The 12,849-nt window shown below is 35.9% G+C and overlaps 1 protein-coding gene across 3 annotated transcripts in view; it reads left to right on the forward strand.

Annotated features, from left to right (window-relative positions):
• TNFRSF19 (TNF receptor superfamily member 19) overlaps nt 1-12,849 on the forward strand; it is a 62,163-nt gene that overhangs the window by 17,711 nt on the left and 31,603 nt on the right. For 2 of the 3 annotated variants that reach the window (XM_061374634.1, XM_061374635.1), the window contains 2 exons: nt 7,817-7,995; nt 10,493-10,578. In XM_061374634.1, the coding sequence (XP_061230618.1) occupies nt 7,817-7,995; nt 10,493-10,578 (265 nt within the window). Of the gene's footprint in view, nt 1-7,338; nt 7,446-7,816; nt 7,996-10,492; nt 10,579-12,849 lie in introns of all 3 variants that reach the window. The other variant, XM_061374637.1, reaches the window with a different exon arrangement.

A 12,849-nucleotide genomic window follows, 5' to 3' on the forward strand; every position in this document is an offset into this window, starting at 1 on the left:
AAAACTTAAACAGGGGAAGTTTAGACTGGATATAAGGAAGAAGTTCTTTACTGTAGGGATGGTGAGGCACTGGAATAGGTTGTCCAGGGAAGTTGTGAATGCTCCATCCCTGGCAGTGTTCAACGTCAGGTTGGGTGGAGCCTTGGAGACATGGTTTAGTGTGAGGTGTCCCTGCCCATGGCAGGGAGGTTGGAACTAGATGATCTTAAGGTCCTTTCCAATCCTAACTATTCTATGATTCTATGACTGTATGTCTAAGTATGTAGTAAAATACAATGTTAGCAGTGGGGTTTTTGGTTAGAGTTCCCCCTCAAAGTGTTTTAAGCAATTGACTGACAGGTTTCTCTTATGTTAGTTACAAAAAACCTCAACCTATATTGTTGGCTACAAAAGGCAAACTATTGGGGTCATGCAGCAGTGGACTGTGTGAACGACTAATGTAAACATACGTCCTTATTTCCTTCCCTCAAATCTCAGTTCAGGTAGAACTTACCCTGGTGAATAAGCTGAAGCTGACAACAGGTCCAGTGTCAAGGATTCTTTGCTCTTTATGAAAAATGACTTCATCTTAGTTACAATCTAAATCTGTAGATTTCTTTCTTTATTAGATTTCTTTCTGTTATTAGTGACTTAGAAAAATAGGAACTGTGTTCCTCTCAAAAGTCAAGTAGATTTAGTAGGCTAAAGACTATGAAAGGAAAACTGGAGTTCTCAAGACAAAAATTAAGATAAATACTGTTGTACAGATAGGTACTATGATTAAATACCTTGCCACTGAATTGATCAGAACCAACTTTGCATGTATTTTCTTCCTTTTGCCTTTATTTAAACAGAGCACGTGACGTTACAGAAGTCAAAACTAATACATTGTTACCTAATTGTGGTATCCGTGGGTTTTATTTAAACTTCAGTGGGATTTTTATTGTGGATTTATAAAACCCAGTTAAGTAAATAGTCATTAGTTGTCCCTACACTTAAGGGAAGGCACAGTGACATCTGAAGATCAGACTTAAGAATTTAACACAGACTGCACAGGTGATTTAATGCATGGTTAAAGTCTAATCAAATCAGGTCCTGTGTGACAGTCCAGTCAGTTCCCATGCTGCCAGGTACATTCAGCTGTGACACGGACTTGCCTCAACAGGACGGATAAATGTGCAGAACAAAATACCACCTGTACAGACTGGGTATCTGTGTATATATTTATTTTTACAGCTATTAACTTGGGTTCTTTTTATGACCTTTGTTGCTGTACTGTGTGAACATTTCATAGGACCTTTCTAAGTCAGGGAAATGCTGTTGCCTTTTCTCAATTTATATACGAGACAGTAGCACAGAAATCAACTTCCCTATGGTATTGCTGGAAGTTTTTGGTGAAACAGAGTAGATGGAGGCCACAGAGTGGAACAAGAGTATGGAGTCTTTCTCTTCACAAGGTGCCACACGAAAAGACGAGATGCAGTAGGTGGGAGTTCTACCAGGAAAGAGACTTGATCTCTATATGAGAAAGAAATTATTTGCAATGAGAACAATCATTCCCTGAAACAACTTCCCCAGGGACATAATGGAGTCTCCATCACCAGAAGTTTTAGAATGCAATTGAACAGGGCGCTTAGACCATATCATCTCAGCTCCCTGTCCCATGAAAGGTTGGACCAGATGTCTTCTCAAGGTTTCTTCTGACCTGGGCTATTCTATGATTCCATGATGAGAATTTCATTTGAGTTGCAAATTAATGCTCAATCTATTGGGTTGACCTGCCTGTCTTCATAGATAAGCTAATTCAGACGCCCTTTACAGCATGAAGCAAAAAAACCCAAACAACCCAGCCTTATTTCATGTAACTAGTTTCAAATCTAGACTATTCTTTTCAGCTTTTGCTGTCACGGTTTAGCGGGGCTCTCTTTTTCAATAAGGTTTTTAATGTATTTTTTCCTTAAAATAAGAAAAAACAGTAAACCCTCTCACTTTTCCTTTCTGATTCCCCATTGGTTGTAGTAATAGCAGCACTTTCAATGTTACAGTAGTTTAACATTGAAATCCATCAATTACTTGTTGAGTATATTTTTTGTAAAGTACTCTTAACGTATTGCCATCATATGAGGGCCAGTTTTGTTATTGTATCACCGGTTTAGCATTGATGAGTAAGGGAGTGAAAGCGGCTTGCCCTGTTTGTTTGCTTCTATTTATTTTTTGTTTTGATTTGGATTGTTTTGTTTGGGTTTGGTTTTGGGTGGTTTTTTTGGGGGGGGGGGGTTGGTGGGGAGGTTATGAACTCTATAGCCTTTTCTTCATGTAAACATGTGTCCTTGGCAATGTTTACGAAGCAGTTGAACCACTGAAATAGTTCAATTTTGAGCGTATGAAGATTTTATTTGGGGGTTGGCTTTTTTTTTTTGGTGTTTTGTTTTTGTGTGTTTTGTTTTTAAAAGCAGTGCTTTCTCTGGGGTGAGAGATTGTGTCAGTTCAGAAGGAAGTGTTTGCTTCATGTGGCTCAGCATTATTTCATTTCTGAATCATTTGTTGGAAAGCAAAGCATCATAAGTTAAACAGTTTAATATCTTCCATTCTTTAAATTCAGTGCCTGACTAGTCATCAGTGTGGCTTGATAGTAGGAGCCTTTTTTGTCTTATCTTACCAGTAAGATGTTTCTGTGTAAAGCATACCTTATGTATGATTCAAATTCATACAAATCACAAGTAACACTTGCTTTAAAAAATAAAAAAATAAAAACACACATAATTGTCTTTAGCTTCTGTGTATTTTATTTATATATATATATATATATATGAAAAAGCTCAGCCTCATCAAGCTTACATTGCAACTGAGAACTTTAACTGCAATTGTAGATTGTTTTGTCAACAGACCGTGTCTGAGGCTGTAGCTCAGTAACACAGAAATAATAGTTTTGGCACCAGTAAGTTCTTTCCACAGTGCCCTACCTGCTGACACGGTAGGTTTTTAGGCTGTACTGTGGAACAGATCACCAGACTGGTCATTTTTAACCCAGATTCATCTCATAGGCAGACTTTCAGCTCAGCCTCATGATCAGTTCTATCAGTGCACTTGAGGAAAATGTATGATGAGGGGAAAATGAAAAAGCAGAGATGAAAGGGAGAGAAATGCCTTAGAAAAGCATTGCCACCAAATACAAGATGATAAATACTGCCATCAAGAGACTGCTGCTGTACAGAGAGCCTCTGGGAAAGAGGAGCTTGGTGATTGCTAAGGCAGGCTAGGTATTATTGGTTGCACTAGGTTTATGGTGAAGGAAATGGAGACCTGCATGCTGGCTTGGAAATGGAATGGTGAATTAAACAGGAAGGTACTGTTTAAAGCTCCTCCTGAATGTAACAGTCCTCATACAGAGCTCCAAAGGTGGTGTGCCATGTCTGACATGTCCTAGTGAAGCTATGAGAGCAGTTGGTAACATGTTTGGCAGTCACTCTGTAACTTTCCAAAGCAAAAGAGCTGCTTGAGAGGAAACCTACCATATCTTCAGTTCAGGAGACGCAAATGTGTTTCTGGGTGAGTCTCATGGAAGCTGGAGCAGCTGTGTGTAAACTTGTCAAATTTACTGAGAATGAAACTTCTAATACTAACTTTGCAATTAGCCACAGAAGCTAAATCTGACGTTTACAGCACACTGTTGAAGCCTGTCCTGCTCAGAGAGTTCTGCTGATAGATACAACTGGTTATTACTAGATAAGGCTGATCCACACCCTAAGACACTTTTGGAAGTGAAAACTGTGTGCTGTTTAATATGGCCATAGACTCAAAGGTATTACTAAAGGCTTTGTTTCCCAGCAGCAGTGCAGTGCTGCAACCTGTTATATGACCTGACATCAGTTAAAAGTGTCTTAATAGCTGGAGGACTTTGTTGAGAATACCCAAATATTCTTGTAATCATCATGGCCTAAATGGAAATTCTCTGTGTTGTACTGTCTAGGGACTTACGTAGGTTGTGGTTAATCAGTGGAACTAGAAACAAATTCTGAAATGTACTTGCAGATTATGATCTTAATAATGCCTGAAAGCATTTTTTAATGAAATTTGAGGTTATTTTAATTGAAAGAGTGTTTAAAATCTAATTTACTGTTCGTTTACTTTCTGTGTTGCATTCAACTTTTAGGGAAAAACCATACCACTTAACTCCATTACCCCTTGTAGTCTGCTAAACTTTTGGTTGTTCTGTCTGAATCAGGTTTTGGGTAGTATATACTAAAAGAAAATGTTAACACTGCCAAGGTAGTACTTCAAGAGGTGTCTGTATTATTGTATGCTTTTAGTGTTTTTAGCTTGAAACTAAGTTTACGAGTAGCTAACTAGGTCAACTCTGCCTTGACCAGTCATGTCACTTGATGCCTTAGCGAAGCCCACTGAAACCTGAAAAAGATTGTTCTGGGAATACATGCATTAAAAGTAATGAAATATCACAATACTGTGATAGTGAAAGCAGTATAAATGTAAAGAAAATAGAAGTGCATTTAAATTCTGAGGATTTTTTTAATTAGTTTTAGTGCAGTTTTCTAAATAAGTGTTGGGGTTTTCATGGCTTGTACTGTTTTATTATTTGAGAGAGATATTACAGTGATGTTAGCTGGTACCATTGATGGTAGCATTGAAAAGGAGAAGTGGAAAGGCAAGAGTGGGCTAAGTGTTCTTCACAGAATACTTCACAATAGAAAGAATAAATATAGCATATATTCACTTTTTTTTTGTTTTCCTTTTCCCTGGCACAAAAATAAAAAATGGGTTTTTTGAAATGTATCTAATTAAGGTTACAAGTTTCATTTCTCTTCTCTGCAGTCCTGAGGTGAACTGCCACAGGAGACAAGCCGTCTTTTAAAAACATGAGTGGGAGGATAGAAGTGGTGAGGGGAGCTGGGAACTATTCAGATCTCATCAGCCATATAACTTGACAGCTTCATAAACAGAATACGAAGAAAACTGGTGCACATCAGTTTTGCACATGTACTGATAAAAGGCAAACAGTCAATTTTTTGTATCTTTGCTGGACTGCTAAATTATAATGACCAAGATTTCAAAGGGTTTGAATCCATCGTCTAAATCATATCCTTCAGTTTGGGAATGTGGTTAATTATGAGTACACATCTGTTTGAAGTTCTGCCTGGTTTACAAACTTAAATATTTATTTGCACCTGCCAGGCAGTTAACTACCTCAAATATAATGTGAACATAAAAAGCACATACATGAAGTTGTAGTTGTTGTGGATTATATCTACAGAATTCCTGGCAAGGATTTAGAAGCTGTATTTGAAAAGACTGGAGTCTGTAAACTCTTTAGGCAGAAGACTTTATGTTGCATGCACCATTTTTATAGCTTTAACGCAAGCCACTTTACAGAGGACCACTAATATTTATCTATCCATCCAAATACAGCAAAAAAGATCTGATGCAGCTAGAAACAACTTACTCAAGCTTTGGTAGTTTGGGCCAGTGAGTTGGAGGCATTTAATTCTTTTTTTTCCTGGTGTTTGCTTGGTTTTGATCAGAAACTTCAAAGGTAGTCTGGAAAGGATAACTTATAATTAAGTTAATTTAAACTTTATATTTGAAAGTTTACTAGGACTTGGGAGGGACTGATTCCAAATGATTTGTCAAGAGATCCGAATATACATGGTTTGTCTGAGTTATATAATATATCCTATAACACTACTATTCAGATTATCTAAACAGAAAAATAGTAGGCATTTAGAAAGAATGTGTTAAGGAATAATGAGATTCAATGAAAAAGTCTAAATAGTCTTAGGAAGAGCAAGATCTCCTAATAGAAGTTAGTCTGATTCCAATCCCCAGTAGTAACCATGTAGCTTTGTGTACAGTCGTACAATTGCATAAATGAAATTGAGTGTAAAACTAAACACAGTGAGATATTTTTAGGTGACATAAAATACAACTGCTAGAACCCCCATTGTTTGGGGGAGTTACAGAAATCTGATATGATTCAAACTGGTAGGTTTGAAATAAAATGCCAGAAAATGTTCTATGTTGGAGGTAAATTAGAAAAAAATAAAAGGAAATACTTTTATATCTTTTGCCTACCAGCTTTATTAGGGCCCATATCTAGCAGGAGGACTGTGCCATACAGTGTATGAAACTGTACAGTTTCATATGTATGTTTTGTATGTATGTATGTATACATGTACATTTCATATGTACAGTTTCATATGTATGCTTTTGGGGGGTATTCCTAACTCCAATGATTTGTCTGTCTGTCTCTTTTTTTAATTGCTAGGTCTAACACATGGAAGAAAACTTTTTAGTCTGTTTGTAGCTGCTTTCTTAGAATTGTTCATTTTCTGAGTACTTGAGTGCTTGCTGTTCTTCAGAGGACAGTAAAGATATTCTTAACAAAAAGGAAAGAATTCTTAGAATGTCCAGTAAAATGTATCTGAAGGTGTTTATTGTTACTCTATCATTGCAAATTAGAAGCCCTATAAAATACGTATTGGTCATTGCAGAGCTTGTCCCATAGATACATTCTCAGTGGAACCTTGGAGAACCCTGAGTTTGTTTCTAATAGTTCAATGCTTTTTACTACAAGAGTTTTTCAGTGGATGGTGAATGACTTTGGTGGATTGACTTGGAAAAAAAAATTGCTTATATACATCAACCAGGGACACGTTGAGGAAACTGGTGGAAACCTTCTCTTAAGTTGCCCAGTTGAAGATTTCCTGCAGTTTTCCCACTGGGAAGATGCCCTGTTCTTCCACTGAGACCACATACTAGAGAAAGAGGTCCCCACGATGCCTTTCCCACCAACTCCCTTCTTAAAAAATCATTTCCAGCAATTTGCTGTGCTCCTCTTGCTGTTTTGCAGTGTGTTCCTAATGCATCAAACCTAACTCCAAAGTACTTTAGAAAAAAAAAAAAAAAAAAGAAGAAAGGAAAAAAAATGGGAAAACTGAGATGAGAAAAGGCAACAGCTACTCTTAAGAAATAGTGACATAAAAATCAAATATATTGAAAATTCTTGATTATCAGTTTCTGGAATTCAGTCCCCACACTATTACATATTGTTGGGTGAAGATTTTCTCTCTGCAGCCTGTCAGTTGTATTAGGTGTCCTTTTGCAAATGAATGGACATAATTTCTTTAAACAGCTAAATTTGGGATAAATAACCAACTGTAATTATATTCCTTGTATGGCAAAATATTATGCCTCCCTGTGATCCGCAGAACTATTAAACTTGCTTCCAGCAGTTTGAGAACTGTTAGAACTGGAGTGGACTGAGTTTCTGGAATTCTTAGTGGCTAAGCAACGTTTCATGCCTCACTGATGGTCATTAACCAGCTCTGTTTTATTTGGTAACAGAAATGCTAAGCCTTTGAAGATCAGTGCACTCTCTTCGGCAATTAACTTTGTTCACCTTAGCTATGAACCTTAATATCAAAGTGCTTCTTTGCTGTTTTTGTAACCGAGTAAGTGCCTTTATACTTCACTTGTCCCAGTTTCTGCACTTTCACATGACTGACCTAATTAAAAAACAGACAGCTCAATAATTCTACCATAAGCTAGTTAGAATGAAACTGTGGGAGTCCTTGAAGCCCTTTATCATTCAAATACACAGTGGTTTCATGAATAAAGTGGATGACTAAGTATTACTTATAGAAGTAAGGGAGATTATTAGCAGTGGAAGACACATTTGAACTTGCTGAGAGGATGGCTTTTGTCTCTAGAAAGACCTACTCTCAGTAATAATTACACTAGGTCTTCATTTTATTCCAGTATTCTCTTGTTGTTCACGCTTTCAGTGACTGAATAGCTTGCTACTGCTTGTTAATCCCTACAGGAATGCGGCTTTGGATATGGGGAGGATGCACAGTGCATGACATGCAGGCCAAACAGATTCAAGGAGGACTGGGGCTTTCAGAAGTGCAAGCCTTGTCTGGATTGTGCATTAGTTAACCGGTTTCAGAAGTCCAACTGTTCAGCCACCAGCAATGCACTATGTGGAGACTGTTTACCAGGGTAAGTCTGTTTCTGAAGATGAGACTTGAATAAAATCAAAGCTAATTTGCATTAGCATTTGCTTGTTCATGTTTTCAAGATAAATGTTTGAATCCTTCAAGTATTTACGAAGGTCCTCAGTTCTAATCCTGGCCTTGCCAACAATTTACTGTAAGATCTGAGCACATAATTTCAGAATTGCAGTTTTAATTATCTCATCTATAAAAATGCTTTGATAATCACCTACTTGATCTATAAGAGTACTGTTTATACAGTGCATGAGCAAAATACTTGAAAATATTGAGTATTGCTGATGACATACTTTATTGTTAGACAGAACTGTTTGGAAACACGCAATTATCTTCTTGAAGACTGATCACATGATTTGCTTGACTTTTTTACCCCTCCTTAGAAAAATGCCTAATCATTCTCATGCTTTTTTTTTTTTTTGGCCAAAAGTAGTGGCTGTGGTTTATGCTGCTGGATTTCCTTCAGCATGTTGGTAAATTCATAGAGCATGATCCTGCCTCAGAATCATAAATGCATCTAAAAGAATAGCAGCCATGAATTTGTTAAAAGGCATTTCTGATAGTTTTGAACTATGGATTCGTTTAATTTACTAGGAGTAGGTAATGAGAACTGATTTGGAACTGTAACAGCCTTTGTACTTCAAGGTATGTATTTCAGAGATGCTTTGAAGTTCATACATTTGTTTCTTATATAAATCTCAGCTATTTGATTTTGTTTATTTTTAGATACTTTTTTTTTTTTAATACCAGCTATCAAATGCCTGAGCACTGTTGATGCTGCTATGGTTATACCCCTCAAGCCAGAAGTAAGGTCTTTTTATTTAGAAACAGTAAAGCTTTGGTATCATGTTAGTTTAAGTCATGGTATACAAAGATGCAACCCCAGGTGTTAGATGTTATTCACAACCACTTTTGATACTACCTGAAGCCACATGGTGGATTGATTTATGCTGTTATTGCATATTAATAGGTATGTGTTGTAGGGCTTATTTGGCTGTCAGTAGGGAGATTTTTCTTGTGGTGTAAACAATATAGGCTAAATTTTGGAAAGACAAGAAAGGAATGAAAAAAAGCCAGAATAAAACATGCATTTAGGGGGGACCTGAGAATGTTTCTCACTATTCTCGTCTAGAACATGTTCCAGATATGTGTATTGACTATGTGTTAAAATGAGAGCTGTTTCCACAACTTGCTTTTACTGACAGCAAAGTTGGAAACATGAGGAGGGAGGGAGTCCTGGCTAGGAGTCACGTTATCTGGTCTGGATGTTTTGGGGAACAGAACTGTAGGACACACCACTACTCACACCTGTCCATCAGTTTAGGTGCTGCCTAAGCATCACTGTAAACTCTTCAAACATAAACTCAAACATAAAGTTCTGGCAGGGTATTTACAGTAAAATGTCTCCTTGGGTATGACAGCCTTTCTTTTTTTTTTTTTTTTGTTATATTTTTGTATTAATTTCTTTAGAAATGAGTAGCTGGCTAGATTGCTTGCTTTACAGTTTCATTTTATTGTTCACCTGTTACTGCTTGTAGCCTCCCATTGCCATTACTTACCTGAACCATCTGGCCGATGCTTCTGTTCGCAGTATCAATTTTTTCATACCTTGAAATGCTGCTATCTAGGATTTTTGAAGTCTGCATTTAAGTGAAAATATAGAAACAAAGTGGAGAATTGGATAATGTAGATTGGGACTCATGCGGTCACTTTGTTAATTTGCATTCATAGTCCATGCACATTGTGATTTTGGTTGGTGGTGAAGATCTTCCTAGAGGAGCAGCAAGGGTCAGAGAGGGATTACTGGTTTATTGAAACATAGTTCTGAAAAACCATATTTACTGTTCTACAAAACAAACAGAATGATCTTATTTTCTGAAGGTTTTGTCACACAGCATGTTAAACTTTATTGGGGAGGTGATGCTTTTCTGTGCACATACATAAATGAAGTAATTTATAAGTTTTTTTATAACTCAGAGAAGGAAAAAGTATCTTGGGGATTTTATCTGGAAAGCACCAGAATCTGATCCATTATATACCGTTAGTGGTGATAATTACCTTGCAAAATCTTGTTTCTTTTAGGAGCGTTATATAAATTAATTGGTTCACTTTCCTTTTTCAAAATGTGTAAATAAGTCTGCATTATAATTGACTGTTGTGATGTATGCAGAAAATGGAATACTGATTTCAGTCTGAAGTCTCCAGAACTGTTTATTTCTTATGTGAATGGAAGATTATAGTGACTATGCATTTGGACTAATAGATTTACAATTTTTTCCTCAATTGTCTTTAGATCTACTGCTGTATTATCAATATCTGCCGTAGTTTTGTTTACTTTTATTTTCTTCTATTTCCTGATCATTTGCTCTGGGACACAGATTGACAAAAGTTTGCAGTTATGGAGGATCTTGTTAAAATACCTGATTAATTTTATGAGGAAAAATAACTGGGTTTGATTAATTTTTTTTTTTCATTTATTTATCTTCTAGATTTTATAGGAAGACTAAGCTCGGAGGCTTTCAAGATATGGAGTGTGTTCCTTGTGGTGATCCTCCTCCTCCCTATGAGCCTCACTGTAAGTGCTGTTTTCCTGCTGTTGGAATAGGACTTTTATGCTTTAGAATTTTTCTGGTTTAACTCAAAAGCTTGGCAAAAAACGACAGCCATAGCTATGAAGAATTCTTTTAGAGGCTTATTATTTTGTAAGTAAATAGTTTTGTTAACACATTTCAGTAGGTCCAAAACTGTCATGGCAAAGTTCCATCATATAACCACTCACTTGAGGATAGACATTCCTGTCATACCATGTGTTTAGGGAGTCTTGACTCCAATTCTGATGTTGTCATATCAATTTTAGTTTCTGGTTTGTTTTAATGCCAAAAGAGAGGCAGTCTTCCTAGACCCTGTGCCTATTATCAGGTAGGCCTCAGTGAGTATGAATTCTTTCCTGAAACCCCAAAAGGGTGATCTGTTGATACCTTTAGAAATAACTTTACTACCAAGGTTGCAGTGAGAGAGAACAACTTAGATAAATATTTTTACAGTTCTATATACATTAAGAAGGAAATGAGTAATCAGTGTCTCTGGTTTTGGCCAATGAGAGGATTAGAATCTCTTCATTCTGCAGCATAAGCATTTTACTACTTCTTCCAAGACTGTTGACCACCTACATCCCATCAAGATTTAAATCAATAAAATGAGTGAATTATTCTTGTTGCATATATTGCTCTCTAGTTTGCAATATAAAAAATAAAATTGATACAATATTCTCTTGTCAAAAACCTTGGGTTTACTTGTTTGTTTCTGTAACTGTGCAGTTATGTTTTGGGAGGGTTTTTTTTCCCCTGTTCCAAACAGAAACAATTCATTTATAGAAATAATGTATTGTCAAGTTCCTGAAATACTTCATGCTACTTTATTAAAGGTACAGTTTCTTATACACAACCTTTCTTTTTTTAATTGTTCTGAAGTAAAGCATAATGAAGTATACACTATTATGATTTAGAATCATACTTCTAAATCAGTCTACATATTGTATTGAGAATTCTTCAGCATTTCATATATTTCTTAGATAGTAATTTTTCATACTTCTTTTTTTTTTCTTCCATTCTAGTTTTAGTGCTTTTTGGTGAATAAATTTATAAACCCAGAATTTCAGACGGTGTCTGTAATAGTCAAAAGTTTTTATAAGTGTGTCTTCCTGTCTATTTCTCTTAAGGTTGGAGAGAATTTCATTATATACCTCTGAATCTGCATAATGTAATTTTCATTAAAGATTGTAACATAGATTACTGTAAAAAGAATAACTTAAAATGCTCGCAGCAGTAACATCTGCCCATGTATAACATAAACCTAGAAAGTCAATTGAAACTTTTTCAACTATTTTTGTACTGAGAAAACATATTTTCTCTAAACATTTTTAAGATATTATGCTCTTCAGAGCAGATACTGTGGCGTTTGATGCCAAGCATGAACTGCTGATTTCTACATACTTGGGCAAATCATTTCAAATTCAATATGTTGCAGAAGGTATTTCTAGACAGAGTTTGAACCCAGACAGACAATTTAATACATACTTCATTTTAGTCTCTTCAATTGATCAAATTAAGTAATATCCCCTTTGTTTGTTTTTACTCTTTTTTTATTTACAATAAAGTTAGTAAAATGTGAAGTGTAAGAGTGTTATTCTGATCTCATAAATTCATTTTATGCAGTTTTTTCTTTTGTTTGTTTTCTTCTAAGAAAACGTGCTACTGAAACATGAATTCCTCTTTCTGGCACAACTGAAAACAGGGAGGAAGAAATTACTTCCCTTAGCTTTTTGTTTTGTTTGTTTCCATCTTTTCAAAAATCACCAATTTGGGGTTTTGGGGGTTGGTTTGTTGGTTTGTTTGTTTTTTTAAAGTTGGTGAAAAAATGATTTATAAATCTTCTGAAATAGCTCAGAATTGCTTAGTTCATAGTTATTTGGCATTTGTAATTGAGCCTAAGTTTGAATCCTAACTTGAACCCTTAGGAAGCTACCACTAATTTTAAGTGGGCAACAAACAACCCCCTGGAGAAGACCATTTTGTGTGTCACCAACCATTACAATATTAAATAATGGAGATGCTCCCATGAGGTGCAATTACCATATGTCACTGTAGCTTTTAGAAGTCTTTTGTTTGGAATTTCTGTATTGGTTCTCTTTGAGGTTTAAAATCAAACCAGTGGGAATACCGCTGTTTTAAGATGAAATCAAAACATGATTCTATAAGGAATTATAAATGATGTGTGAAAGCAAGCTTTTTGGACCTCATGCTGAAAATGTTTGCTGTTTATTTCAGTGATCAATATATTTTGATAG

Source organism: Neopsephotus bourkii, unplaced genomic scaffold (assembly GCF_033783945.1).
Source record: "Neopsephotus bourkii isolate Nb327-2 ecotype Australia unplaced genomic scaffold, CSIRO-AGI_Nbou_v1 NB_1638, whole genome shotgun sequence".
In the NCBI taxonomy this organism is placed as follows: domain Eukaryota; kingdom Metazoa; phylum Chordata; class Aves; order Psittaciformes; family Psittacidae; genus Neopsephotus; species Neopsephotus bourkii.